At 38.4% G+C, this 26,182-nt stretch overlaps 1 protein-coding gene across 8 annotated transcripts in view; it reads left to right on the top strand.

Annotated features, from left to right (window-relative positions):
- Positions 1–26,182, top strand: part of EZH2 (enhancer of zeste 2 polycomb repressive complex 2 subunit) — a 100,785-nt gene that overhangs the window by 12,398 nt on the left and 62,205 nt on the right. For 4 of the 8 annotated variants that reach the window (XM_058297529.2, XM_058297526.2, XM_058297528.2 and 1 more), the window contains exons 2-3: positions 20,669–20,792; positions 21,400–21,501. In XM_058297529.2, coding sequence (XP_058153512.1) covers positions 20,676–20,792; positions 21,400–21,501 — 219 coding nt within the window. In that variant the 5' untranslated portion in view covers positions 20,669–20,675. Of the gene's footprint in view, positions 1–20,062; positions 20,129–20,668; positions 20,793–21,399; positions 21,529–26,182 lie in introns of all 8 variants that reach the window. The other 4 variants (XM_058297524.2, XM_058297519.2, XM_058297530.2 and 1 more) reach the window with 3 other exon arrangements.

Below are 26,182 nucleotides of genomic sequence, written 5' to 3'. Positions count from 1 at the left end.
CCATGTGGTAGACGGACGCCTTATCCATTGGGTCAGGTCCACTTCCCTGAGTTAATTTTTGTGTAAGATGTGAGTAAGGGTCTTGTTTCCTCCTTTAGCTATGGATATCCAGTTCTCCCAAGATCATTTGTTGAACAGACTGTTGTGACCCAGCTGACCTAGTTGGGTGGGTTTGACAGTCTTGTCAAAAATCATGTGACTGTAGATGGTGAAGGTCTATTTGTGAATTCTCATTTCTATTCCATTGGTCAGTATACCTGTCTTTATGCCAATAGCATGCTGTTTATACCATTGTAGCTAAGAAATAATGTTTTAAAGTCTAGATGTGTGAGTCCTCCAATTTTTGTTCTTTTTAAAAACATTTTTTGGCTATTCTGGGCCCTTATCCTTCCAAATAAATTTGATAATTGGCTTTTGCATTTCTGCAAAAAAGGCTGTTGGGATTTTTATTGGTATTGCGTTGAATTTGTGTATCAGTTTGGATACAGTCGACATCTTAACGATATTTAGTCTTCTAAACCATGAGTACAGAATGTCCTTTCATTTATTTAGGTCTTCTTTATAGAAATGTTACTGATTTTTTGCATATTAATGTTGTATCCCACCACTCTGTTGAACTAGGTATACTATCATATCCTCAGATAGCCAAAGTTTTACTTTTTCTTTCCTTTTTTTTAAAGATTTATTTTTTATTTATTTCGCTCCCCTTCCCCACCCCCCCAGTTGTCTGCTCTCTGTCCATTCGCCGTGTGTTCTTCTGTGTCCGCTTGTATTCTTGTCAGCAGCACCAGGAATCTATGTCTCTTTTTGTTGCATCATCTTGCTGTGTCAGCTCTCTATGTGTGCGGCACCACTCCTGGGCAGGCTTCACTTTTTTTGTGCTGGGTGGCTCTCCTTACAGGGCATACTCCTTGCGCATGGGGCTCCCTTACACGGGGAACACCCCTCCGTGGCACAGCACCCCTTGCACGCATCAATGCTGCACATGGGCCAGCTCAGCACACTGGTCAGGAGGCCCTGGGTTTGAACCCTGAACCTCCCATGTGGTAGGTGGATGCTCTATCTGTTGAGCCAAATCCTCTTTCCTGCTTTTTCCTTTCCTATTTGGATGCCTTTATTTTTCTTTCTTGTCTGATTTCTCTGCTAGCACTATATTGAATAGAAGAAAACTTTCTTAACATGGTAGAGTGCGTATATGAAAAACCCATGGCTAACATTGTACTCAACGTTTAAAGACTGAAAGTATTCTGCTAAGATGGGGAACAAGGCAAGGATGCCCACTGTCACCAATTAATACGTTGTTATTGACTGATTTATATTACCTCTGTTCCTGTGTTCCCAAAGTCCTTTAAACAGAAATTTTGCAAATTTCTTTCAGCATTTTGTAAGTCATTTGGATGGAATGTCTGGATCCAGCAGTAGTGAGCATGTGTATTTTTGTCATTGTTCTCATTTTTAGAAAATAGAGGCATTCGAGGAAGCAAAAAGTTCCCTGGGACAAAAGTTTTATTTTTTCTTTCTTTTATGGGGATAGGGTGAGGTGTTTTGGTGGGGGCGAGAGTGGCAGTGGTTGTTGTAGGTAGTAGCAGGAGTGTCAGAATGGTGACCATCAGTGACCATTGGTGAAAGCAAAAGCAATTTGTTTAAAACAGACTGAAAGACTATCACCTTGTTAGAGCACACAGACTTTCACTTGGATTCTGTAGTTTGACAGTTATAGAATCCTTTGTTAAATATTCCTTATAGAAGATTTTAGGGAAAGTTGCAAAAATAGTACAGAAACAATATATAGAACTCCATTGTTGGGAAGCAGATGTGGCTCAAATGATAAGAGCATCCATCTACCATATAGGAGGTCCAGAGTTCGAACCCAGGGCCTCATGGCCTGTGTGGTGACCTGACCCACACACAATGCTGCCATGCAGGGGTGTCCCCTGCGTAGGGGAGCCTCACGTGTAAGGAGTATGCCCTGCAAGAAGATATGCCCCGCATGCAAAAAAAGAAAAAAAAAAAAAAAGCAGCCCGCCCGGGAGTGGCACAGCACACACGGAGAGCTGATGCGGTAAGATGACACAACAAAAAAAGAGACACAGAATCCTGGTGCTGCCTGACAAAGAATGAAAGCTGACACAGAAGAACATACAGCAAATGGACACAGAGCACAGAGAGCAGACAATGGGGGCAGGAGGAAAGGGGAAAGGGAGAGAAATAAATAAAAAATAAATCTTTAAAAGAAAAAAAAGGGAACTCCATCGTACTCCCCACCCAGATTCCAGACACCCAGATTTACCAACTGAATATTTTGCTGCACTTCCTTTCCTCCCTTTTTTTCTATTTTTAAACATTTGAGAGTAGGTTGTACACATCATGCTCCTCCAATACTTGAAACTTCTATTTGCTTAGATTTTTATTGACCTTACTGTGTGTGTATTTGTTGTTACAAGAGTGGTAATTTCTAGACTTTCATTCCTATGACATAGAAATATGTAATTTGAATATATTGCCTGTTCTTAGACTGTGTGCTAGGCAAATGGAGAGGAGGCATGTTCTTGCTGTGATTTCTGATTCATATGGTGTCTGGATATACTGGTGGCAGCAATTCTCACAGGTAGTCTGTGGGCCCCAAGGGTTCTGTGAGGCCAAAACTATTTTCATAATAATACTAAAATGTTATTTGCCTTTTTTCCTGCGTTGACATTTACACTGATAGTGCAAAAGCAATGGTGGGTAAAAACTGTGTTAATACCTTGGCACTCACATTTAAAGAAGCCAGTTCTGTTTAAGAACATAGTTGATGAAATAGTAAAAATTAAATTTTATTAAAAATTTAAATCCTTGAGTATTTTTAGTATTCTCTGCAAAGAGAATGTTCATAAAATAGTTCTGTTACATACTGAATTGAAGTCTGATGATTCTCAAGAAAAAACACACCATTAAATTACGAGCTACCCTAGCTGCGATTTTCATGGAATACCATTTTTCTTGAAAGAGGGACTGACAAACTATGATTATTCAGACTTGGGTATTTGGCAGACATTTTCTTAAATTAAGTGAGCCTGTCACTTCAAGGAAAACAACTGACCATATTTGTTGCCAATGATAACTTTTGAGCTTTTAAGCTCACATTTTGGAAAACCACGAGCTTGACAGCTTCCCAGTACTTAAGGACTTTTCTGATGAGATCATTGGGTTTAACAAATATGATTTTTAAAAATATGTCAAAGTTTGGAAGATCTGCATAACTCAGTGAAACTATTTTTCAAATGAGGAATGGTTGTTACAAAATTGTGCATGGGTGTAAGAGCCATTCAAAGGAATAGACCAATGAGTTTTTAAAAAGATTTATTTCTCCCTTTCCCCCTGTTTTTTTAGGAGGTGCTCAATTGCTTGAGCCACCTCTGCTCCCTGCTTTTATGTCTCATTGTGTTTTTTTCCTTGTGTCTCTTTGTTGCATCAGCTCAACATGCCATCCTGTTGTGGTCAGTTTGCTGTGTGTCAGCCTGTCACATCAGCTTGCTGTCTTCTTTAGGAGATACCAGAAACCAAACCTGGGACCTCCCATGTGATAGCCGGGTGCCCAACTGCTTGAGCCATATTTGCTTTTTGACTAAAGAAGTATGATTGTCTTGAGAAAAAGCGTCTGAGACTGAGTTGCAAGCTGATGTACCCGCTTTTTGACTGAACACTTCTTTTGGTCATTTTCTAAAATTGAGGTGAAATTCATAAAACATAAAACCATTATAAAGTAACAATTCAGTGGCATTTACTATCTTAACAACATTGTGCAACCACCACCTATGTTTAGTTCCAAACATTTTCATCACCCCAAAGGGAAAATTCATACTCATTAAGCAGTTATTCCCTATTTCCCTTCTTCTCCCAGCCCTTGGCAACCATCAGTCTGCCAGTTTTAGTGTTATATCAAAGCATGATAATCATAATTACCTGAAAAGGAAGTACCACACCAGCCCATTGCACAGCTTGCTGTCTTGCTTGTCTTTAGGAGGCACAAGGAACCTAACTTAGTACCTCCCGTTTGGTAGGCGGGCACCCAACTGCTGAGCCACATTTGTTTTCCTCCTCTAATATTGAGACTGGGTTTTTTTCGTATACTTCAATCAAACAACATATTTGAATGGATCGAATGTAGAAAGCAGATATCAGAAAGAAATTTGCAGAGATGTAAAAAAACTTTTCACTAATATTTTTAAGGAAAATAATTTTTTAAAAATAACAAATCAGTTTTATCGATACATAATATTAAAGGATACAGTTCATCCAAAGTGTAAAATCAGTGGTATGTAGTTTAATCACATAGTTGTGCATTCATCAGTTCAATCATTATTAGAGTATTTCATTATTTCAATAATAATAATAAAAAACAGACAAGAAAATTCTTCACCTCTCAATCTTTTTTCCCTGCTTATATAGCTATTTATTTTATAAAAATGTTATTAAATGAATTAATATTTTAGAAAGTTTTCAATTTCTGTATGTTAAATATTGGTAGGTATAAGTCATATAAACTAAAACTTGACATTTTAAAGAATGTCATTGGGTTCTGAGACCAAAAAGCCTGAGAATGGTTTATGGTATTCTTTCTTTGAATTTGCTACTCTTTCTGTATTAGCATACCACTATGAGAATAATTAATGCCTACACCTGTATCATAAGTTTCAAATTCTCTGATGTAACAGTTGCTTAATTTAGGACTTTATCCTTTTTTCTTTTTTTTAATCTCTTCATTCTCCTCATATGGCTATATTTAGTTTTAAAATTTCAGAAAATCTCGTCATCTTTTTTCTCCATTCTTACTGCCATCAGCCCAGTCAAGGTCCTTATCATTTTATTCCTGAATTACTTCAATACTCCACTTTTCTGCTAATATGGTGGTTTTCAAGTGTTTTGACTGTTAATAGCACCCCAAAGTTTACTTTAATTCTATTGATATTACCTAAAAATATACAGATTTAAACTCCTTATGGTAAAACCAAAGCAAATGTACAACTTATAGACAAAATCAATTAAACGCATACATATAATGATGCTGTTTAAGACTGGATAGCCAATGTTAGGTCTTAAAATAGAATGTGGTTTTCAAGTGTTTTGACTGTTAATAGCACCCCAAAGTTTACTTTAATTCTATTGATATTACCTAAAAATATACAGATTTAAACTCCTTATGGTAAAACCAAAGCAAATGTACAACTTATAGACAAAATCAATTAAACGCATACATATAATGATGCTGTTTAAGACTGGATAGCCAATGTTAGGTCTTAAAATAGAATGGGGGGGGGAGCAGATGTGGCTCAAGTGATAGAACTTCTGCCTACCATATGGAAGAACCTGGGTTCGATTCTTGGGGCCTCATGGTGAAAAGAGAAAGTGTGCCCACATATGGAGACAGAGCCCGTGTGAGCGCCCATATGGTGAGCCGGTGAGCGCAAGTACCAAGTGCCCTCATGGTGAGCCAGTGCCTACACAAGTAAGTCATGCAGCAAAAGAGAGGCAAGGGGAGAGTCAAGGTGAAAAGCAGTGGAAACTAGGAACTGAGGTGATGCAATTGACCAGGAACCTCTCTCTACATTAGGAGTCTCCAGGATCAAATCCCGGTGAATCCTAGAGGAAAGAAAATGAGAAGAGAAGACAACACAGGCAGCAAAAACAGCAGGGTGGGAGGAGGGGAAGGGGGGAAAATAAGTAAATCTTAAAAAAAAAAAAAAAAAAAGGAGGGAAGCGGATGTGGCTAAAGCATTTGGGTGCCCACCTACCACATTAAAGTCCTGGCTTTGGTTCCTGGTGCCTTCTAGAGAAGATGAGCAAGACAGCAAGCTGGCCTGACGGGTTGGTGCGGTGAGCTGATGCAACAAGGTGATGCAACAAGGGAAGCGGACTTGGATAGGGCATCCGCCTACCACATGGGAGGTCTGCGGTTCAAACCTGGGGCCTCCTCGACCCGTGTGGAGCTGGCCCACACGCAGTGCTGATACGTGCAGGGAGTGTTGTGCCACGAAGGGGTGTCCCCCGCTTAGAGGAGCCCCATGCGCAAGGAGTGTGCCCCATAAGGAGAGCTGCTGAGTGGGAAAGAAAGTGCAGCCTGCCCAAGCATGGCGCCGCACACACAGCTGACACAACAAGATGACGCAACAAAAAGAAACAGATTCCCGGTGGCTGCTGATAAGGATAGAAGTGGTCACAGAAGAACACACAGTGAATGGAGACAGAGCATAGACAGTTGCGGGGGGGAGAGGAGAGAAATAAATACAAAATAAATCTTAAAAAAGCAAAAAAGATAATGCAACAAGGAACCACAAAGAGGAAACACAATGAGAGACACAACAAAGCAGGGAGCAGAGGCAACTCAAGCGATCGAGGGCCTCTCTCCCACATGGGAGGTCCTGGGTTTGGTTCCCAGTGCCTCCTGAAGAGAACATGAGCAAACACAGCCCACAATGAATGGACACAGAGAGCAGACAGCACAAACAATGATTGGGGGGGGAGAAATGAATAAAATCTTCAAAAATAAAAATTAGAATGGTACAACCTCAGGATCAGTTTTATACTATACATGTTTCTGTAACTTTGATACTAATGCAGAGAATTTTGTTTACCTAAGTATGTTTTATAAAATGGTGTTAGCTTTCAGTCTTTGTTTATCTTTTCAGGCTAATCAGACCTAGTAGTTAACCAGAACAGTGCCAGGTAGCAGTCCTTGAGTACTAGTTTTAATGTTAGTTGAAAATTCTGTAGGGAAGTGGACTTGGCCCAGTGAATAGGGCGTCCGTCTACCACATGGGAGGTCTGCGGTTCAAACCCCGGTCCTCCTTGACCCAAGTGCAGCTGGCCCATGTGCAGTACTGATGCGCGCAAGGAGTGTGGTGCCACACTGGGGTGTCCCCCGTGTAGGGGAGCCCCATGTGCAAGGAGCACGCCCCATAAAGAGAGTTGCCCAGTGCAAAAGAAAGTGCAGCCTGCCTAAGAATGGCGCTGCCCATACAGAGAGGTGACTCAACAAGATGACGCAACAAAAAGAAACACGGATTCCCTTGCCGCTGACAGCAACAGAAGCGGACAAAGAAGAAGAGGCGGCAAATAGACACAGAGAACGGACAACCGGGGCCGGGGGGCCGGGGGGAGGAGGGGATAGAAATAAATAAATAAATAAATCCATAAAAAAAAATTCTGTAAGTGTGTTGATCTCTGAAGCATTTTAGAGTTACTGAAATCAGCACTAAATGGGTATTTAATCCAGTTATTTTGCAGTCTGTATTAGAAAAAATTATTGCATATTACTACTAGTGGAATTGCTGTTAATGAATTGTGATTAGTTCGTGGGATCAGCGTACAATCTGGTGGAATTTTTGCCTCCCATTGACTTTTCTACTTGTCTATCGTACTAAGTGCTTCAGCACCGGCTCCTTTGAGTTTGTCACTTTTACTGTGCTCTGTTCTACATTATAAGCTTACTTTGACTTGCCTTACTTTACCTTATCTGCTTTTTCTCCATTCAGTACCACCTGACAAACTTAATGTTTACTTTGTTTTTGTCTAATGAGATTGTAAGTTCTCTGAGGCCATGGATTTTTGTCTGTTTATTGCTAGATCTGCAGTTTCTTTAACAGCACCTGGTAGGTGTTAGATTGATAACAAATATTTGAATGAATGCTTGCAGTACATGTTAACACTTCTCTATTCATATAAACTCTAAACTCAAAATGTTCTTTTCAGTGTCTTGACTTAATGCTGTTTCCCAAGCTGGGGCAAATACCATGTTTCTCTGTACATCTTTAACACAACTAACTACATTGGCACTGAGTGTATACAGTTCTCTTGATGTTTGATCAATATGTGTATAATTAGTGGCACAATTACTTCTCTTGAGTCAGAGTCTGTGTTTTTATTAATATAGCCTTTTAATTATGTTACAGGCTCAAAGGGAAATCTTTTTTTCCATTTAAATTGTTCATTAATTTTACCGTAGTGTTAAAATAGAATTACATGGGAATTTTTTCCCCTCAAAGACCTTTAAAGTTAAGATTTGTAAAAGTAGTAGCTGTCTTAATTATTATCTATTATCTTCAACTTTTTGAGGTACTGGGGCCTGGGGATTGAACCTGGGAGCTTGCATGTAGGAAGCTAGTACTCAACCACCCAACCACATCTGCTTCCCTCAGTTGGCCCTTGGCCCTTATTTGTTTTTGCTTGTTTGTTTTTATGAGGTATTGGCAACCAAACCCAAGACCTCCCATGTGGGAAGAAGGTGCTCAACTGCTTGAGCCATATCTGCTCCCTGCTTTGTTTATGTCTCTTGTCATGGTTTTCCTCCCCATGTCTCTAGTTTCATCATCTTGTTGTGTCAGCTCACTGTCTTTTAGGAGGCATCTACTACCTCTGCTCCTTGCTTTTTTGTGTCTGTCATTGTTTTTTCTTCTTGTGTGGGTTTGCCATGCCTGCCCCTCGTGCCACCTTGCTATCTTCTTTAGGAGGTACTGGGATCCAAACCAGCTACCTCCCCATGTGGTAGGCTGGTGCCCAGTTGCCTGAGCCACATCCACTTTCCTGACATTTCATGTTTTAAGCATTTCATGTTTTAAGCATTTTTGCTCCAGGCTCACCTGGTATTTTTTCTATCCCAGGTCTGGAATCAGTTATTTCTCCAAAGAGCCCAATTCTTTGATTGGAGAATGGCATTTAGAAACATAAGATAGGGTCTCATTGCTACTGGAGTGTCACTGCTAGTCTCTCTGTGGACAGAGCTTAGAAATTCATGAGTGTATGGTAACCCATGTGTTTTAGTTTGCTAAAAGCTACTGGGAACAATATACCAGGAATGGGCTGGTTTTTTTCTTTTTTCTTTTTTTAAAAGATTTATTTTTTATTTACTTTATTTATCCTGACCCTTCCCCCAGATGGTTCTCTCATCTGTCTGCTCATGGTTTGCTCACCTTCTTCAGGAGGCACTGGGAACCAAACCCTGGACCTCCCACATGAGAAATGAGTTCCCAGTGGACTGAGCCACATACATTCCCCTTGGGCTGCTGGCTTGTGGCCTCTGCTTATTGTGGCAGGAGGCAGTGTCTTGCTCTTTTGTGGCAGGATCTAACTCTTTTGTGGCAGCATCTAGCTCTGTTGCGGCTCTTCGTCTTTTAGGAGGCGCTGGACCCAAACCCAGGGCCTCCCATGTGGTAGGCAAGTGCCCAAGTGGTTGAGCTACATCTCCTTCCCTGGGTTGGCTTTTATAATGGGAATTTATTAGTTAAAAGCTTCTAGTTCAGTGAAAATGTCCAAATCAAGGCATCATCAGAGATGCTGTCTCACCGAAAATTGGCTGCTGACATCCTGGACTCCTACCATGTGGCAAGACACAATGGTGGGTCTGTATCTCTGCCACCTCCTCCAAGCTTACTTCCTGCCCCCTAAACTCAGCCATGGGTGATCAGGCATATGGCTTATCTCTTCCAGCATCTCAGGGTTTCTCTGTCTCTGTTGCTTTTTTCTGTTTCTGCTTTCAGTCCTCCCTTTATAAGGGACTCCAGCAAGAGGACCAAGACCCACCCTGGGTCATACTTCACTGAAGTAATCCAGTCAGTGTTTCTCCCAACTGAATCCAATCAAATCATAGTTTCACAACCACAGGAATGGATTAGCTCCAAGAACATGGTCTGTTTTGGGGTCCACAAAAAGCTACAAAATATCACACCACATATACATAAATATCTCTATTTTTGTTTCTATATATATATTTAATGAGTTCATATTGATCTCTGGCAATGAGAAACCTGGCTCACATTATCTACAAGTTGTTTCTTTATTTGTTTAATGCTGGTATACATTTAGAGTACTTTTTCAGAAATACTAACCAGTACCTGTAAAGAACAAATTGACCAACTAGAATATAGTTCTTTTTGTTTTTACTTTATGATATTCAGTCACAGCACTGATTTTCCAAAGTTATTTATATTTAGGTCAGCTCCTTTTTACCCCCACCCTTTTCTGTGAGGTTATTTCATAAAGTTGTGAAAGAATGAGATTGATTTATCTAATCTGCATTCTGTTCTGAGATCCCTGTCGGGTTTTTTTAGTGTGCATATATTTTATCATTTAAAAATTGGGTTATCTAACTTAGTTTATTTTTTATTTTTTTATTTATTTCTTTCCCTTCCCCCCTGCCCCAGTTGTCTGGTCTCTGTGTCCATTTGCTTTATGTTCTTCTTTGTCCACTTTTGTTGTTGTCAGCGGCACGGGAATCTGTGTTTCTTTTTGTTGTGTCATCTTGCTGTATCAGCTCTCCGTGTGTGCAGCACCATTCCTGGGCAGGCTGAACTTTCTTTCACGGTGGGTGGTTCTCCTTCCGGGGCACACTCCTAGCGCGTGGGGCACCCCTACACGAGGACACCCCTGCGTGGCAGGGCAGTCCTTGCGTGCATCAGCCACTACGTGTGGGCCGGCTCCACACGGGTCAAGGAGGCCTGGGGTTTGAACCGTGGATCTCCAATGTGGTAGGCGGATGCCCTATCCATTGGGCCAAGTCGGCTTCCCGTAACTTAATTTTTAAAAAAATACACATTGCCGTTCCTGATCTTGCCCATCTCTATTTGTGTAGTTGTAGCATACAGTTACTTAGTGTTTATAATAGTGGTCACTGTATGCCTGGTGTACATAAAGTCTTATGACAACTCTGATATGAGATAGATACTCTTGAATTAATCTTTTTTATAGATGAAGAAAATGAGATACAAAGCTATTAAGTAACTTGGCCAAGTTCACCCAGCTTAGAGAACTGGGATATGAACCCAGTTAGTCTGACTTTGGAGTCTCTGCTCTTGCCTCTTGCTTACGACTGATGTATAGGATTTTGAGAGGACTAAATACCATCCTATTAGTTTATTGTTATAAATTATTTTGGAGCAGAGAGTGCTCCTACCTCCATTCCCTGCCCTCTATCCATAACTGGCATTATTTATCATGATCGCACTCTTTCCTGCTGAGGTAGAACATGGCTTGGACTCAGTCTTTTTAGATATAGTAGATACATGAGATAAAATCTATTTGCCATCACTAATCTTGTTTTTTGAATCTTTTTTTAAAAAAAGATTTATTTATTTATTTAATTCCCCCCCCCCCCCCCCCCCCCCCCCCCCCCGGTTGTCTGTTCTCTGTGTCTGTTTGCTGCGTCTTGTTTCTTTGTCTGCTTCTGTAGTCGTCAGCGGCACGGGAGCCCTCCTTGTGAGTGGGGCTCCCCTACGCGGGGGACACCCCTGCGTCGTGCGGCACTCCTTGCGCGCATCAGCATTGCTCATGGGCCAGCTCCACACCGGTCAAGGAGGCCCGGGGTTTGAACCGCGGACCTCCCATGTGGTAGACGAACGCCCTAAACACTGGGCCAAGTCAGTTTCCCTTTTGAATCTTGATTATAGTATCCAGTGCATATTAGCTAGCCATCTGCTTCTCTTGGATTCCCCTTGTGATTTTCGTTTTCATTGTGATTGTTTTCTGTAATTCCCCTCAGGCATGAGTCCTACTTTTTCTTAGCTAATTAATTTTTATCGCTTAGCAATTCTTTAATATTTATATGTCACTGAGTTCTCTTTATATTGATTGCCTTATCCTTATCTACAAAAATCTTATCATTTACTTTTTTTACCCTTTAAACTTTAGAAAAGTTTTTCAAAACTACAGGACAGTTAAAGAAATAATATAAAATGCATATGGAAACTCAACATATCCCTCCCACAAATCCAAATCTACCAATTTTAACATTTTGCCACATTTGCCATCTATCATTTTATTTATCTGTTTATTTTCTGAACGTTTAAGAATACCTTGTATATGTTATGCTTCTTGAACAGAGAATACTTCCATGTACGTTTCCTCAGAACAAGGATATTCACTTACATTACCACTTTAAGTAAGGTCACTTTACGCAAAGTTATCAAGTTCAAGAAAGTTAACTTTGAAAAGCTTACCTATATTCCAATTTTTAAATGTGATGCAATAATATCTTTTTTGAGGTTTCTCTCCATTATTAGAATCCATTTAGGATCCCATATTGTAGTTTCATTGTCACTGGCTCTTGCTCTTTTGGAATGTTGTGCTACCCTTGCCATCAGAACTTTCCCATCATCTCAAACAGAAGAATACATCCATTATGCCTTCACCAACTCTTCCCCCTGAACCCCCCCAACCTGTATTCTGCTTTCTGTCTATGAATTTGCATATTCTAGTTATTTCATATAAATGGAATCACATAATCCCTTTGTGTTAAACATTTCATTCACCACGTTTTCAGGGTTCATCCATGTTGCATGTATCGAACTTGATTCCTTTTTAAGACTGAATCATATTCCATTTGTATGTATACCACATTTTGTTAATTCACTAATCTGATGGATATTTGGATTTCCTCCATCTTTTGACTATTAAGAATAATGCTGCTATGAACATTTGTTGTACACATACCTGTCATTTCTTTTGGGTATATGTAGAGAATTGGAATTGCAAGATCATATGGTAGTATTTCTATGTTTAACCATTTGAGAAACTACCAAACTGTTTTCCACAGTGGCTGCACAATTTTACATCCCTCCTACAGTGGCTGCAATTTTACATTCCCCCCAACAATAAATGAGTGTTTCTATTTCTCCACATCCTCTGCTATACTTATATTCCATTAAAAAAATAATAGCTATTCTAATAGGCCTGAAGTGGTATCTCATTGTGGTTTTGATTTGCATTTGCCTAGGGGCTGTTGATGTTGGACAGCGCTACATGTGCTAATTTGGAGAAATATCTGTTCAAGTTCTTTGCCCATTTTCAAATTGAGTTTTCTTTTTGTTTTTGTTGTAAGAGTTCTTTATATATTCTGCATATTAAACCTCTACCAGATAAATGACTACAAAATACTTTTCTATTCTGCAGGTCATCTTTTCACTTTCTTGATAATAACCTTTGATGCATAAAGATTTTAAATTTTTTGAGTCCCGTTTATCTTTTTTGGTTTGTTTTTTGTTTTTTATTTTTTGCTGTTGCTCCTGTTTGCCTCATGCAAGATCCTGAATATATTTTCCTATGTTTTCTTCTAAGAGTTTTATAGTTTTAGTTCTTATGCTTAGGTCATTGATCCGTTTTGAATTAATTTTTGTATTTTTGTAAAAGACTAGTGGTTTTTCCAAATAGGCACCTTTATGACAGTCTTGCTGTGAAATAATCAGACATTTTAGATAGTAAAGGACATTGAAAATATCAAAATCATATTTAAATTTTATTGGGTTTAGTTTTGACATATTCCATTCAGAGTCACATTTAATGCTGTTAGTTTTGATGAGCAATATGTTGTTTTCCATTTAGGTTTTTTTTTTTTTTTTTTGGGTAAGTAGAAATTGCCCAGCAAGACCAAGTAGGTATACATTGGCTTGGTTTAACAAATCCTTCAGGAATGAGGAACATTTAAAGTAAAGCATCCAGGGACACTGGAGGTGCCTAGGAATCTTTTGTCTTTTTAATTCCTAGTCTTTGGAACTGAATAAGGAGGGGGTAGGAATGTCTTCTTAGTAAAGACTTCCTACAAGTAGAATTGCTAGAGGGAAATGCTGATTCTTTGGGCTTGTATTGTGTAGTCTTCTGAGAGGCATAGAGGTTTGTTTTGGCCACATCTTGGGGGTTCGTATAAACCGGAGATGGAGGAAGCTACTTACTTGTTAGTTAGCAAGTCACTACTATGTAACTGCTCTTTCTGATGATGCCATTGACAATATTGACCTAAGCCTATTAAAATACATCTTCTGTTAATTCAAGCAGTATTATATATAATTTCAACACTAAGTATATATCTCAGAAACCTCTATATTTCAGGTGACAGAAAACTTAATCCAAACTGATATAAGTGAAAAAGAATTTATTGGCTTACATAACTGAACAGTTCTGGAGATGATTTGGCAAAGTATGTCTCTTTCAGGGCTCAAGTGATATGATCATGGTTCATTTCTTGGCATCTTTTATTTTTCTCTTCCCTGTTGTTGATTCTCTTCTTTGCATGTTCCCTTCTCATGATTGCAAGATGGCTTTCAGCAGTTCTTTGGCCTACATCTTTCTAGGTTCAAATCTAGTGGAAAAGAGTGAGCATTTTTGTCCTATCTTTGCAGGAAACATTCTGAGATTCACTGTGCCTGGATCGATTCTGGGGATGTGGTCTGTTGGTCAAGCCAGGATCACAAGTGCCTTAAGTCAGCTTTGTCGGATTGCTCATGGTAGTCCTCAGAGAAAAGCTGAAGTAAAGTTGATGCATGGTGGCATAAACAATGTCTTCTCAAACGAGACAGAGTAAGATTATAAGTGCATAGTATTCATAATATATCTGTGTTAGGGAAGCTGATGTGGCTTTAATGGTTGAGTGCTGGCTTCTCACATATGAGGTCCCAGGCTTAATCCCCCACTGGTACCTCAAAAAAAAATTTATTGAACATACTATATCAGTGTTTGCTTCATGAAACAGACTCTGGTCTGTATAGTCTTTTCTTAATTTTATTTAACCTATATAATCATAAATATAAGACTTTATTATATTCTGATAAGGTTTTGACAGTCCGTGGCCATAATCCTGTGTTGCTTTTGAATGAAAGCTTAATTGTTTCAGTTTAACTGTAAACAGGTAATCTTTTTTAAAAATATATTTTTATTGTATATAAATTAAATATAAATCTAAGGTACTTAGATTCCATAAAAGATATGTAAAAAATATAGGGGATTCCCATATGCTCCACTTCTATACCTTTCACATTTTCCCACATTAAGAACACTCTTCATTAGTGAGGTACATTTGTTACAATTGATGAACACATTTTGGCGCCTTGCCACTAAGCATCGATTAAACTTTACATTGTAGTTTACACTCTCTTCTGCACAATTTCGTAAGTTATGATAAGATACGTAATGGCCTGTATCTGTCATTGCAGTGTCATTCAGGACAATTCCCAAGTCCTGAAAATGCCGCCATATTACACCTGTTTTCCTTCTCCCTCCCCTCAGAACCTTAGTATCTGCTTCTTCCACGTCAATGATAGAAGTTCTTTCATTTCTGGAATCATAGTAAGTCTATAGTAGAATATCTGTAAGTCTACTCTAGTCCATTGTTCATTCCCAGATCTTGAGGATTCTAGGTTGGTGATGTGATGCCCACTTTACCTCTAATTGAGAGGGGGCTGTGATCTCATGCAGCCAATGGAAGGGACTCTCTTGCTTGTAGTTGCAGGCTCTTTGTTCCTTGGGATGGTTGCTGTCCATCATCATCTCCTTTTTGTCCTGGGTGAGTCCAATTAGCTAGAGAGTAGGTGTTGCAACTCTCTTGATACTCAGAGTCCAGCTGCTGGCACTTGGATAGCCCAAAGATTTAAGTCTCTTAGACAAACACCTATCAACTCTAGTAGTAAATATAGGTTCTAATAGAAGGGACAGAAGAGCCATGTGTAGGGAAACCTCAACTGAGTCCAACTCTGTCACACCGGGGAGCATAAATTCCCAAGTAGGACCCCCTGGCAAGGCACCAAACTCCTGAGCTGTCTGCCCTGCCTATGGAGTCTGGATGTGTCTAGAGCCCTCAGGACTTCTGCTGTTTGAGGCAGTATTTACTTTGGCAGTCAATGAGATCCTGCTGAGAAGTGTGTAAGTGTAACCTCTGGAATGACCTCTGGAATGACCTCTGGACTCAATTTGAAGTCCCTTAGCTATGTATTTGTCTTTACCCTTTCCCCCTTTTGGTCAAGGTCTTTTTCCAGTTGAATTGCTAGCTGGTGCTTGGTAGTAATCCCTTCATGCCTCGGGAGCGTGTTCCACGCTGGGGAGAAGGCTTTGAGAGAGGCTACTTTTGAGCAACAAGGAGGCTCTCAGGTAATTCTATAATACTAGGCTAAGATTCTATTTCAAAAGTAAAGGTTCGTAAGTATCGTCATCAATATCAAGGGCCTGTAAATGGTCCATCCTCCTTCACTAGTTACTGCCCCATGCTCAGGGGATTCTTCTTGTCGCATTTGAGAATGTGGCAGAGCTCCCCAAGATGAAATTTAATATTCTTTAGGTTATTGCGTGAATTTCCTCCTGCTGTGGCAATGCCCCATGAACATTTGAACACATTTATGTACCTTATATGTATGCCCCAGATGAGCCTCCTCCCATGCATCCCTTTTAACTGACACCCCACCCCAATGGTCCTCCCCTGCCCTTCTGTAACCCTTTTGTGATCCAAAACTTCTTCAATAATGAAGCCAACAAAATAACCAGTGTGATTAATAAGAAAATGAATAATGATAGTTTAAAAAATAACAAAATTAAAAAAAATAAATTTGGAATAATGAAAAAATAATTTTTAAACATATCTTTCATCACTGTAAGATCTATTGTCTTGTATGTACAATGACATTTTCTTCTGTTTATTCAGTCTTATTTTTTTCATTTTGTTTTCAAAGAAGCTTTAGGTTATAGAAAAGTGACATATAGAGTATAGGGGATTCCAGGTTATTTTAATAAAGATTTCCTTCTGCTAATATATGACTATCTGGATATATATATGTATATTTATATATTTTTTTATATATATATTTTTTGGTGAGGGACCAGGACCAGGTATTGAATCCTGTACGTCATATGTGGGAAGCTAGCGCTCAACAGCTGAGCCACATCGGCTACCCTGAGCTGGTTATTTAATTTGTTTTGCTTGTTTGTTTTTAGGAGGCATGGGAACCAAACTCAGGACCTCCCATTTGGGAAGCAGGCGCTCAGCCACTTGAGCCATATCTCCTCCCCTATTTGGAGCTATATTTTAATTTAGCTATGATGTAGTAGAATGATTACTGAAATTGGAGTCAAAAGACCTGATTTGAATTCCAGCTCTGCCTTTCCTTGTGGGAAGGAGTGGCAAGGAAGGTAATATTTGAAAGTTTACTGTATGCCAGGCATAGAACTAGATGTGTTCATGTGTATTTTTATTTGGTGTTCGTGACCAAGCTTTGATAAGGGTGATGTTATCCCAGTTTTTCAGAGGAGGACTTTAAGGAAATATCAACTTCCGTAATAAAAATAAATCTCAGATCCTCCAGGTTTTAGATCAGGATTTCTTCTAGATTGGTAAGGGCAACTGGATCATAGAATCTTATTTCTCTTACTGAGATTCATTACCTGTTGAGGAGTTTCTTCATTTTTTCTGGCTCAAGCACAGATAGGCTGTTCTTCCCTTTTTAAATTTGTGGCCCATCAGTAAAAGATTAGAAACAGTAAAATAAAACTTTACAAATGTGTTCAAAGGATACAAGTTACTCATTTTCAGTGTAGATTAATAAGCCTTATATTTTTGTTTTTTGTTTAATTTTAAATCTATTTGCCAGGCACATAGCCAGGCTCTGGGATTTTATAAATGAATAAAAATATTTCTTGTCACTGAGGGATGGCAGGTGGAACTGAGTGAAAAACATGAAAATATGGTTTCAGTATTTGTAAATGGGTGAAGTTTGTTTTATGTAAAACATCTTTCTAAAAGATGCTGGAAATTTTATCTTTTAAAATTTTATTTTATTGAACTGCCTATTTATTTTATGAATCTGCCTGTTTATCCCCAAAGAATTGAATACTTTTAGGTTTCTGTCTTACATCGTAATTTAGAGGTCATGGTTCTTAAATTTTAATAGTTTCCCCTAAATGAGTTATATATTTTTTCTCATCTCCCCCTTACTTTGCGTAATTATCAGATCATCCTGTGTACTTCTTCATGTATTGACTTTATTTGGAAGAGCTTTGTGAAATAAATGGAAATTTATCCGTATATACCCTTTTACAGAGAAGTTGGTTCTAGAATCAGTTTTGAAATGTTATATTGTTGACCTGGTGACCTCTTTAGTTCAGTAATACTTTTGGTAAGTGAGAATGTTTTGTCAGAACATTATTTATTAGAGATGTTAGTAATGGTATAAAACATGATGAAAGGTATTCTAGGATATTAAGGAGTGTTGTACTAAAACGCTAAATACTAACTATAATATATGACAATGATATGATATTGCTTCATGAAAACACAAATTGTGAATTTTAAAAGTGAATTGGTAATGACCCCTACATTATACTTCGTTTAAATCTAAACACCATACTTGTACTGTATAAGTGTTTCTTTGCACTAGGGGTGCTAACCTCCAAGGACAAAATATTAAGGCAGCAGATGGACTAGTTTTGATTAGCTTATGACCCGGTAAGGCAACAGATAGCCTTTTTGTCTGTTTCCTTTTCCTTCTAGGCCTTTGAAATGCCGAATGGTTTAAAAATAATTTGCATAGAATTACTTAAGGTCGTGTGCTAACTAGCAGGCATAAACAATTGCCACAAAATTGTTTAAAAGAAAGCTCCAATTTCTTCCTAACATTGGTGTCCTTTTGCCCTACTTTGTTGTCTTCCTGTCTTCATTTTCTGATTTACCTCAAAGATGGAGTCATCTTCTTAATTCTAATGACTTTTAGCTTTGATACACTTTAGCAATCCACTGGCAGGGTCATGCTTTTTGTCTTTTTCACTTAAAAACTCTCTCTGATCTCATTCAACTTTATCTCATTCTGAAATCCCTGCCCATTATTATCACTTTATTCTTCTCATACCTCCTCATTCTCAATCCCTTTTTCATTCTGTCCTTTTAATTTGTGATCCTCCTGCTATTTCCACACGTATTAAGTCTACCAGCCAAACCCCTCTACTTTTACTTGCCCCTCTATCTGGACTTCTTGTGCATCCCTTCCATTCTTTTCTTTGCTTTTTGAAATCTAACTCATCTTTTCAGATGAATCTTTAGTTGTCACCTTTCCCGCAGTTCTTACGCAATCCCTTACATCCTTTTCTTCCTCCCAAATTACGTTTGAATGTATTTCTCATATTATACAGCATTTGCATCTTTTCTGCCTTCTAAGCTATAGTATAAGCGCCAAAAGGGCATAGTCTGTGTTTTATTATTCATCTTTGTATATGCTTTGCCTGGTTCATAATAGTCATTTAAAATGAAAAAAAGTTTGCCCCTTTTCAGTTCTGAATAGACCACCATCTGCTTTCTCACCTTTGGTTGCATAATATTGTTGTAGAAAGTTACCCATTGACTCAGGATCCTTTTTCTTACTCTAAATTTTCTCCTTGGCAGTTTTCTCTATGCCTGAGAGTTTAATGTAAACAGGTAAATGAAGCTCTATTCAGTTAGTTTTTAAGCCAGAAAGTCACATGCTCCCTCATCTTACATATTTAAATTATCACCAAGGCTGGACAAAAGATTTATTTAATTATTTCTCCTCATCCCCTTGTTGTTTGCACTTGCTGTGTCTGATTGTCTTCCTTGTTTCTTTAGGAGGCACTGGAACCTCAGGTATGGGAGGGAGCCACCCCCATTCCCTGCTTTGTTGTGTCTCTCATTATGTTTTCTTTGTGTTTCTTGTTGTTCCAGTTCAGTTTTCTTCTTTAGGAGTCACTGGGAACCGAACCAGAGACCTCCCGTGTGGTAGGTGGGAGCTCAGTCACTTGAGCCACATCTGCTTCCCTTTAAATAACTTTGAAATCATTTACTTTTCTCCAGTCTGGTCTTAAGCTACTGTCATCTCGTCTAGAAACTATAGTACAGTGGCATCTAACCTGGCCTTACCCACAGCTACTCCTGTACTTTCCCTTAAGTTACCTTCTGTTCCTATACTGCAGCCACCATGATCATTTCAAAATGTAAATTCCTCTCCTGAGATCCCTTTGTTAACTTAAAAACACTCAATGGCTTCCTATTGATCCTAAAATAAAGAAAAATCCTTATCCTGTCCTATAAAGCTTTTGCATAGTTTGACAGAGAAGTGTCCTAATTATTTGAAGATACAAGTATGATTTTTAATACTTTTAGAAGAGGACAACGTTTCGATTTAAAGCAGAGACTGCAGTAAGAATTAGATAACTAGTGTACTATAGACTGTTCCCACATTTAAACATTGGTTCTTAGAGTCAGCGACTAAAGATAAGGCAGAAGAATTTACTTGACATTTGCTGCATTCCTCTTCTCTCTTGCTACTAGAATCCCCCCTCATGTGATAAAGGTGGCACAAGAGGCAAAATACAGACTTTTATCATAGTTTTTAAGGTGAGAAGTATGAAAGTGTTTGTGTGTGTGTGTGTGTGTGTGTATTGGGAGGGTAATTTAATTTGTATACTTGCTATATATGTTTTCTCCTTATGGTGATGTATGTAAATTTCCCTTCTTTTTTGGATTTATCTTTAAAAATTTTCCTTACGCCTTACTTATGTAACAGTTAATGTAGTGATGAAAAACTTAATGCATTTTTTACCCTCTACAAATAGGTATCTCAGATAAAAACTAGCTTGTGGTGATATGCTTTATTTCTTGTAATGGTATCACATTTCTCTAAGATGGCTGCTACTTAGGAGTGTAGAATTTTTGTAAATAAAATATTTTTAAAAAGTTGTATTTAAACAATTTATTTTTTATGAAATGTTTTAAATATTTAACTATATAGAATAAATGAGCAAACTTTAGTAAATGTCAAGAATGTAATATCTATTCATTCTTTTGTTGATTGTTAATTTGCTGGGGATTAAAACTCAAGTGATCATATTCAGGCTGGTTAGATTAGTGATTTTAATATGACACCATTGCTTTTAGAATAATCATGGGCCAGACTGGGAAGAAATCTGAGAAGGGACCAGTTTGTTGGCGGAAGCGTGTAAAATCAGAGTACATGCGACTGAGACAGCTCAAGAGGTTCAGAAGAGCTGATGAAGTAAAGGTATAATTTTATCCTTTGTGAAAATGCATACATGATTAAGAAGAGTTTGTTGTTGTTTTTTCCCCCTTTCATAAAGTTAAGTAAGCTTTAATGTGAAATAGTTCATTTTCCGGCAAGGTCATATTTACAGTTGGGTAATTCAGGACTTGGAAGCTAAGATTCCTTGATTTGTCTTAACGTAAAAATTGTATTGTGCATATTAATGATAATGGAAATATTTTAATTTAATGGCTCTTCAACCTACTTGGAAATCAATATATTTTATTAGTGTACCTTTATAATGCAGGTGTAGACCCAGGATCAAATATAAAGGAATATGTTTCATGGTTTTGTTTCTAAATTCATTGTGATTTTTTTGTACAAAGTTAACAAAGAAAGGATGGAATTTTCCTTTCCTTTCCCACCCTCAAAATTATAGGTGTGGTATTTTTCTTTTCTTTGAATGTGGCAAGCTATAGTCTAGTGTAAAATTTATATGCTTTAGAGGAATGTTCTTGATATTTTTGAGAAATCACTGGATTTTTAAAAACCTTTAACCCACTTTAGAGATGGTACTAATTTTCTAACAATGAACAATTTCTCTTCTCCCTCCTTTGTTTCTTTGAAGAGTATGTTTAGTTCCAATCGTCAGAAAATTTTGGAAAGAACGGAAATCTTAAACCAAGAATGGAAACAGCGAAAGATACAGCCCGTGCACATCATGACTTCTGTGAGCTCATTGCGCGGGACTAGGGAGGTTGGTTAACATAACATGTAGTAATTTTCAGCATATTTCGGTTTATGATATTAGAATGTTGGTTGATTATTGGAAAGGAAGTCAGTTACCCCTGAGGATGTTATCTTTTTATTGCTATTTTTTTAAATATATTTTTTATTTGGGAAGTGGTGAGCTTATAAAACAATAATGCATAATGTGCAGAATTCCCTTCTATCACCCCTCTACCAACACCTTACATTGTTGTGGAACTTTTGTTACAGATTATGAGAGAACCTTATCAGACTATCACCATTAACTATGGTCCAGAGTGTATATTTAGTATGTTTTTTTCTATATATGCCCAGTTATTAACACTATGTATTAGTATTTTGCATATGTTATAGTTCATGGGAGAACACTCATCTTTACAACTAACTGCAGTCCATCTTCCACCACATGGTTCACTGTGTTATACAGTCCTGTGCCTTGCACATTCTATCCAAAGTGTACACTGAGTGGCTTTTACTTTCATCATAGAATTGCGCAGCCATTGCCCCAGTATTTGCCATTTCTTTTAAAGGAGGTACCAGGAATTGAACCCAGGACCTAGTGCATGGAAGCAGGCACACAACCACTGAGCTACACCCTGCTCCCCAATGAGAGTTGGTTTATTCATTTGTTTGATTTTAGGAGGCCCAGGCCATCAAACTCAGTACCCAGTACGTGGGACTCAGGCATTCAACCACTTGGGCTTCATCTGCTCCCCATTTGCCATTTCTTTATAATGCTCATTTCTTTAAATGCACATTAAACAATTATTTAAATGCTGCTTAAATCTAATAGTCACAGTTCTAAGTGTTTGGAATGTATATTTACTGTTAATTGATCGATTCCTAGGTTTTCTAAGACTTCTGGTTAAAAAAAAATTTTTTTAATCAAGTATTCTTTAATGTCCTTATCAGGTCACTAATTAAGAGTAAGGGTCTGTGACTCACAGATATCTTTTTTTTCCCCTTGATATGAATTAGCTATGTACTAAGAAATGCTTCCTTTCATATTCACGGACTAAGAAAGCTTTTCATTATACATTCTTTTCAAAGGCTAAGATGCTGGTTATTTTTTTAAAGTCAGTGTTGAGGGATTGGAGTTTTTTAATGCCTTTTCTGAACAAGGTAGATCTTAATGGCTCTAAGAATTTCCTGTTTTTCAAGGCGATAAACCTGGTAGAGTATAATTAACTATCACATTAAAACACAAGTTGCATCAAGATGGAAAGAAAATGGCAGAGTCTTAAACAGTACAGAACTGATCATTAGAATTCTGGTCGAGGCATTTTGCTTAAGTGGCTGTAATATAATTTTTTTTCAGCGAGTTGTCATTTTTTATATAACATTAAATGATAATTTGCTATTTTATGAGGACTGTTGTGATTGTGTGATGCTGGCTTCAAAGACTGCTATAGTCAGGATCCTAACGATTTCAGTGTTGTCATGGTGGTCTTGATGGTTAGCACAGTTGGAATGATTCTCAGTCATTTATGCATTTTGGCAGTTGATAACTCTTTAAACTCTGCTTTACAATTGTGTAAATATGTATTGTATGCTAAATCTTTTCCCTTATTCTATTCTTTTGGTGCTAAAATCTCTGGAAGTCAGGAAATTATCCATCTAGAACAGGCTGGGTCCTGGATATTTAGGGAAATGATTTTTTATTAACATACTTAAAGGTAAAAGACATTTTCTTATGTGAGTCCGCGTGTTCTCTGAAGAAATAAGGATGGGGCTTCTAAGTTATTTTTTTGGAAGTTTTGTCTGGTGAACCTTTTAGAAATTTTCAGGTGAAGGGAAAAAAACTTCATTCCCCTCACCCCTCAGAGGAATAAATCGAAGAAATTTGGAAAAATAAAGTAGAAACAGGGAATACTTATTTTTGCCACCCATTAATCTCAAAATGCCACCAAAAGCCCAATTTACATTATCATACAGTTAATAGTAATAGTGAATTCTGGCCTCCTTCCTAGGTACATTGCACACAGTATCTCATTTAATCTTCATGGTGATTATAGTACTCCTTTTGTTTCCAAGCCTTAAGTGAGCCTTGAAAGAATTGTCAGTTGCATTGCTTTAGTAAGTTGATTTGGGCCCAGAAGAGTATCCTTTGCTCAGACACATTGAACTTGAATTGTTAGTAACAAAGTTTTTAACATTAAATTTAAGACTACAGTTCATCCAGATGAGTATTTATTAATTGAATTTTGCTCTCAATTTTGTCAAATGGAGAAAAAATTGAATTTATAGATAGCTATTTTTATGTGAGTTTATGCAAAATAAAATTGTGAGAAGAAATAAGAATTTCAATAAAACAATTACTTTCTAAATTTCATTCTTCCACAGTGCCTCAACAGTTTGAGAAAAACATTTTCAAAAAAATATCGGGGTTTGGTGGGATTCTACAATCTCAGGAATTCAAATTTTATTGGATAGAATTCTAGTCAGTTGCATTTCTGGTCTAGTCAGTTGCATTGACTAGAATTCTCTGTAAGAAAAATTTAATTCCTGAGGCTAGTGACTAGTTCAGGTCATTAGTTTTTAAATTTTTTTTAAAAGTTGGGGGTACCTGGGATTGAACCCAGGACCCTCCTACATGTGAAGCAGGCACTTAACCACTGAGTTACATCCACTCCCCCAAGGTCATTAGTTTTTGAGCTATTGCTATCTATCTGTGATTCTACTTTAAATGATTCATCTTTTACTTATTCCCTTTTTAAACCTATTTTCAGGGACTTGTGAAGCTGAAGATTTATATACTTTATGATTAGCTTTTGGTGTACTACAATATCATAAAATTTTAGGACTGGAAAGGACGTTAATGCTCTCTTAGTCTAACCCTCTTCATTTTCAGATGAGAATATATGCCTATTTATTTTTTCTATTGTTTGAGTATTTCCAGCTATAAGATCAATTTTTTAAAATATGGAGTCTGAAGTAGGTCAGAATCAGGATGAAAGCTGGCCTGTTTAGGAAAGACTTTCCTAATAGGTTGTAATAGGAATAGGCTTGGCAGAGTTTCAGACTACCATGTTGATCTAAAAACCTAAAGTTTATAACCTTCAGCATTTGGAAGTGCCATTATCGTGTTGTTTTAATTAACTGCTTATTTTTATAAGGCAATCATATACAAGTGCTGACCATCTGTGACAAATTTCAGTTCTTTCATCAGGCATTACAGTTTACTTTCATCTGTACTTGTAGAATTAGATATACTAAGTCTTACAGTGATGGATTTTTATCAAGATGATTTTTTTTTAAAGAATGTCTAACAGAAGTTTACTTTCTGATCTAATGAAGTGATTCTTGTAGTTGCTGACTTTAGAAACATCAGTGAGCTCATCAGTTGAATTAAGAAACCATTTCTTTTGTATATTGTTTCCTTAATGTGTTATTTTGAGGTACATGGGAAGTAGGTGCTCAACTACTTGATCTGTGTCTCCCCCATCTCCCATGGCTTCCATAGCTCCCTTGTAGGTTTGCTCTTTGCTCTTTTTTTTTTCTCAACTTGTTTTTTTGTTTATTTTATTTATCTCCTTCCCACACTCTCCTCCCCCCATTGTTTGCACTTGCTGTCTGCTCCCTGTGTCCATTCACTATGTGCTCTCTGTGTCTGTTCATCTTCTATTTCAGAGGTACCAGGAACTGAACCTGGGAGTTCCCACGTCGGAGAGAGGTCCCTAATCGCTTTCACCACCTCAGCTCCCTACTTTGTTATGTCTCTTATTGTTTTTCCTCTTTGTGTCTCCTTGTTGTGTCATCTTGTTGCATCAGCTCACCACCTCTGCCCATCGTGCCAGCTTGCTGTCTTTTGCGTCTTCTTTAGGAGGCACTGGGAATCAAACTGGGACCTTACATGTGGTAGGCGGGACCTGAACTTGGGACCTCCCTTGTGGGAGGCAAGTGCTCAACTAGTTGAGCCACATCTGCTCCCCTAATCTTTGTTTTTAAGATACTTTTAGATAATAACATTTTAATACAAAATGTCTTTCTTTTTCAAAATACTTAAGACTTGGGTAGGGCACAGAGGGAAGAAAGTCAGGAGGAGGTGAAGGACTGCTTTCGGGTAGCTCCAGGATATCCGGTTGGAATGTGTGCTCGGGTTCGGTAGGTGCAGCTGGAGCATACATCTTGGCCCTCGGCATCCTACCCTGGCCTTAGACAAGCCGCCCTGGCCGGGATTGTGCTCGGTCCAGGGTTGGGAAGCTGATAACTGGCTGCACAGTATGGGCTACCAGCTCCCTGAAAGTGTAGCAGGTAAGGAGTGCATGTTTCCTCCCTGGAGCTCCTGAAGGCTGGGACCCTGGGCAGGGCCACCTAGGTATGGCAGGCAGGCTTGGGGGCCAGGAGCTGGGGGTGGGGGCTAGTTTCCTGGGCCTAGAGGGTTCCGCCTCCTTGGGGAGTCCGGAGATGAGCTCTGGTGAGGCGGCTGCAGTGTCATAATGTTAGACCCAAGGTGAACATTGAGTCCTGCTCTTCTCTTTCTGCCTAAGGCCCCCAACCTTGCACCTACTCCCATAGCTTCAGAGTTGAATTCAGTTAAAAGCCTGGAAAGGAAGAAACCGCCCGACTGGGGAGGCTTTCCACGAGTTACTAGCTGGGGAAGGGCAGACTAGGAAATGGGCAGGGGAACTTGGGACACGAAG

This window comes from Dasypus novemcinctus, chromosome 5 (genome assembly GCF_030445035.2).
Source record: "Dasypus novemcinctus isolate mDasNov1 chromosome 5, mDasNov1.1.hap2, whole genome shotgun sequence".
NCBI lineage: Eukaryota > Metazoa > Chordata > Mammalia > Cingulata > Dasypodidae > Dasypus > Dasypus novemcinctus.
The sequence above is the reverse complement of the archived record's forward strand: the minus strand, read 5'-3'. Positions and strand labels throughout refer to the sequence as shown.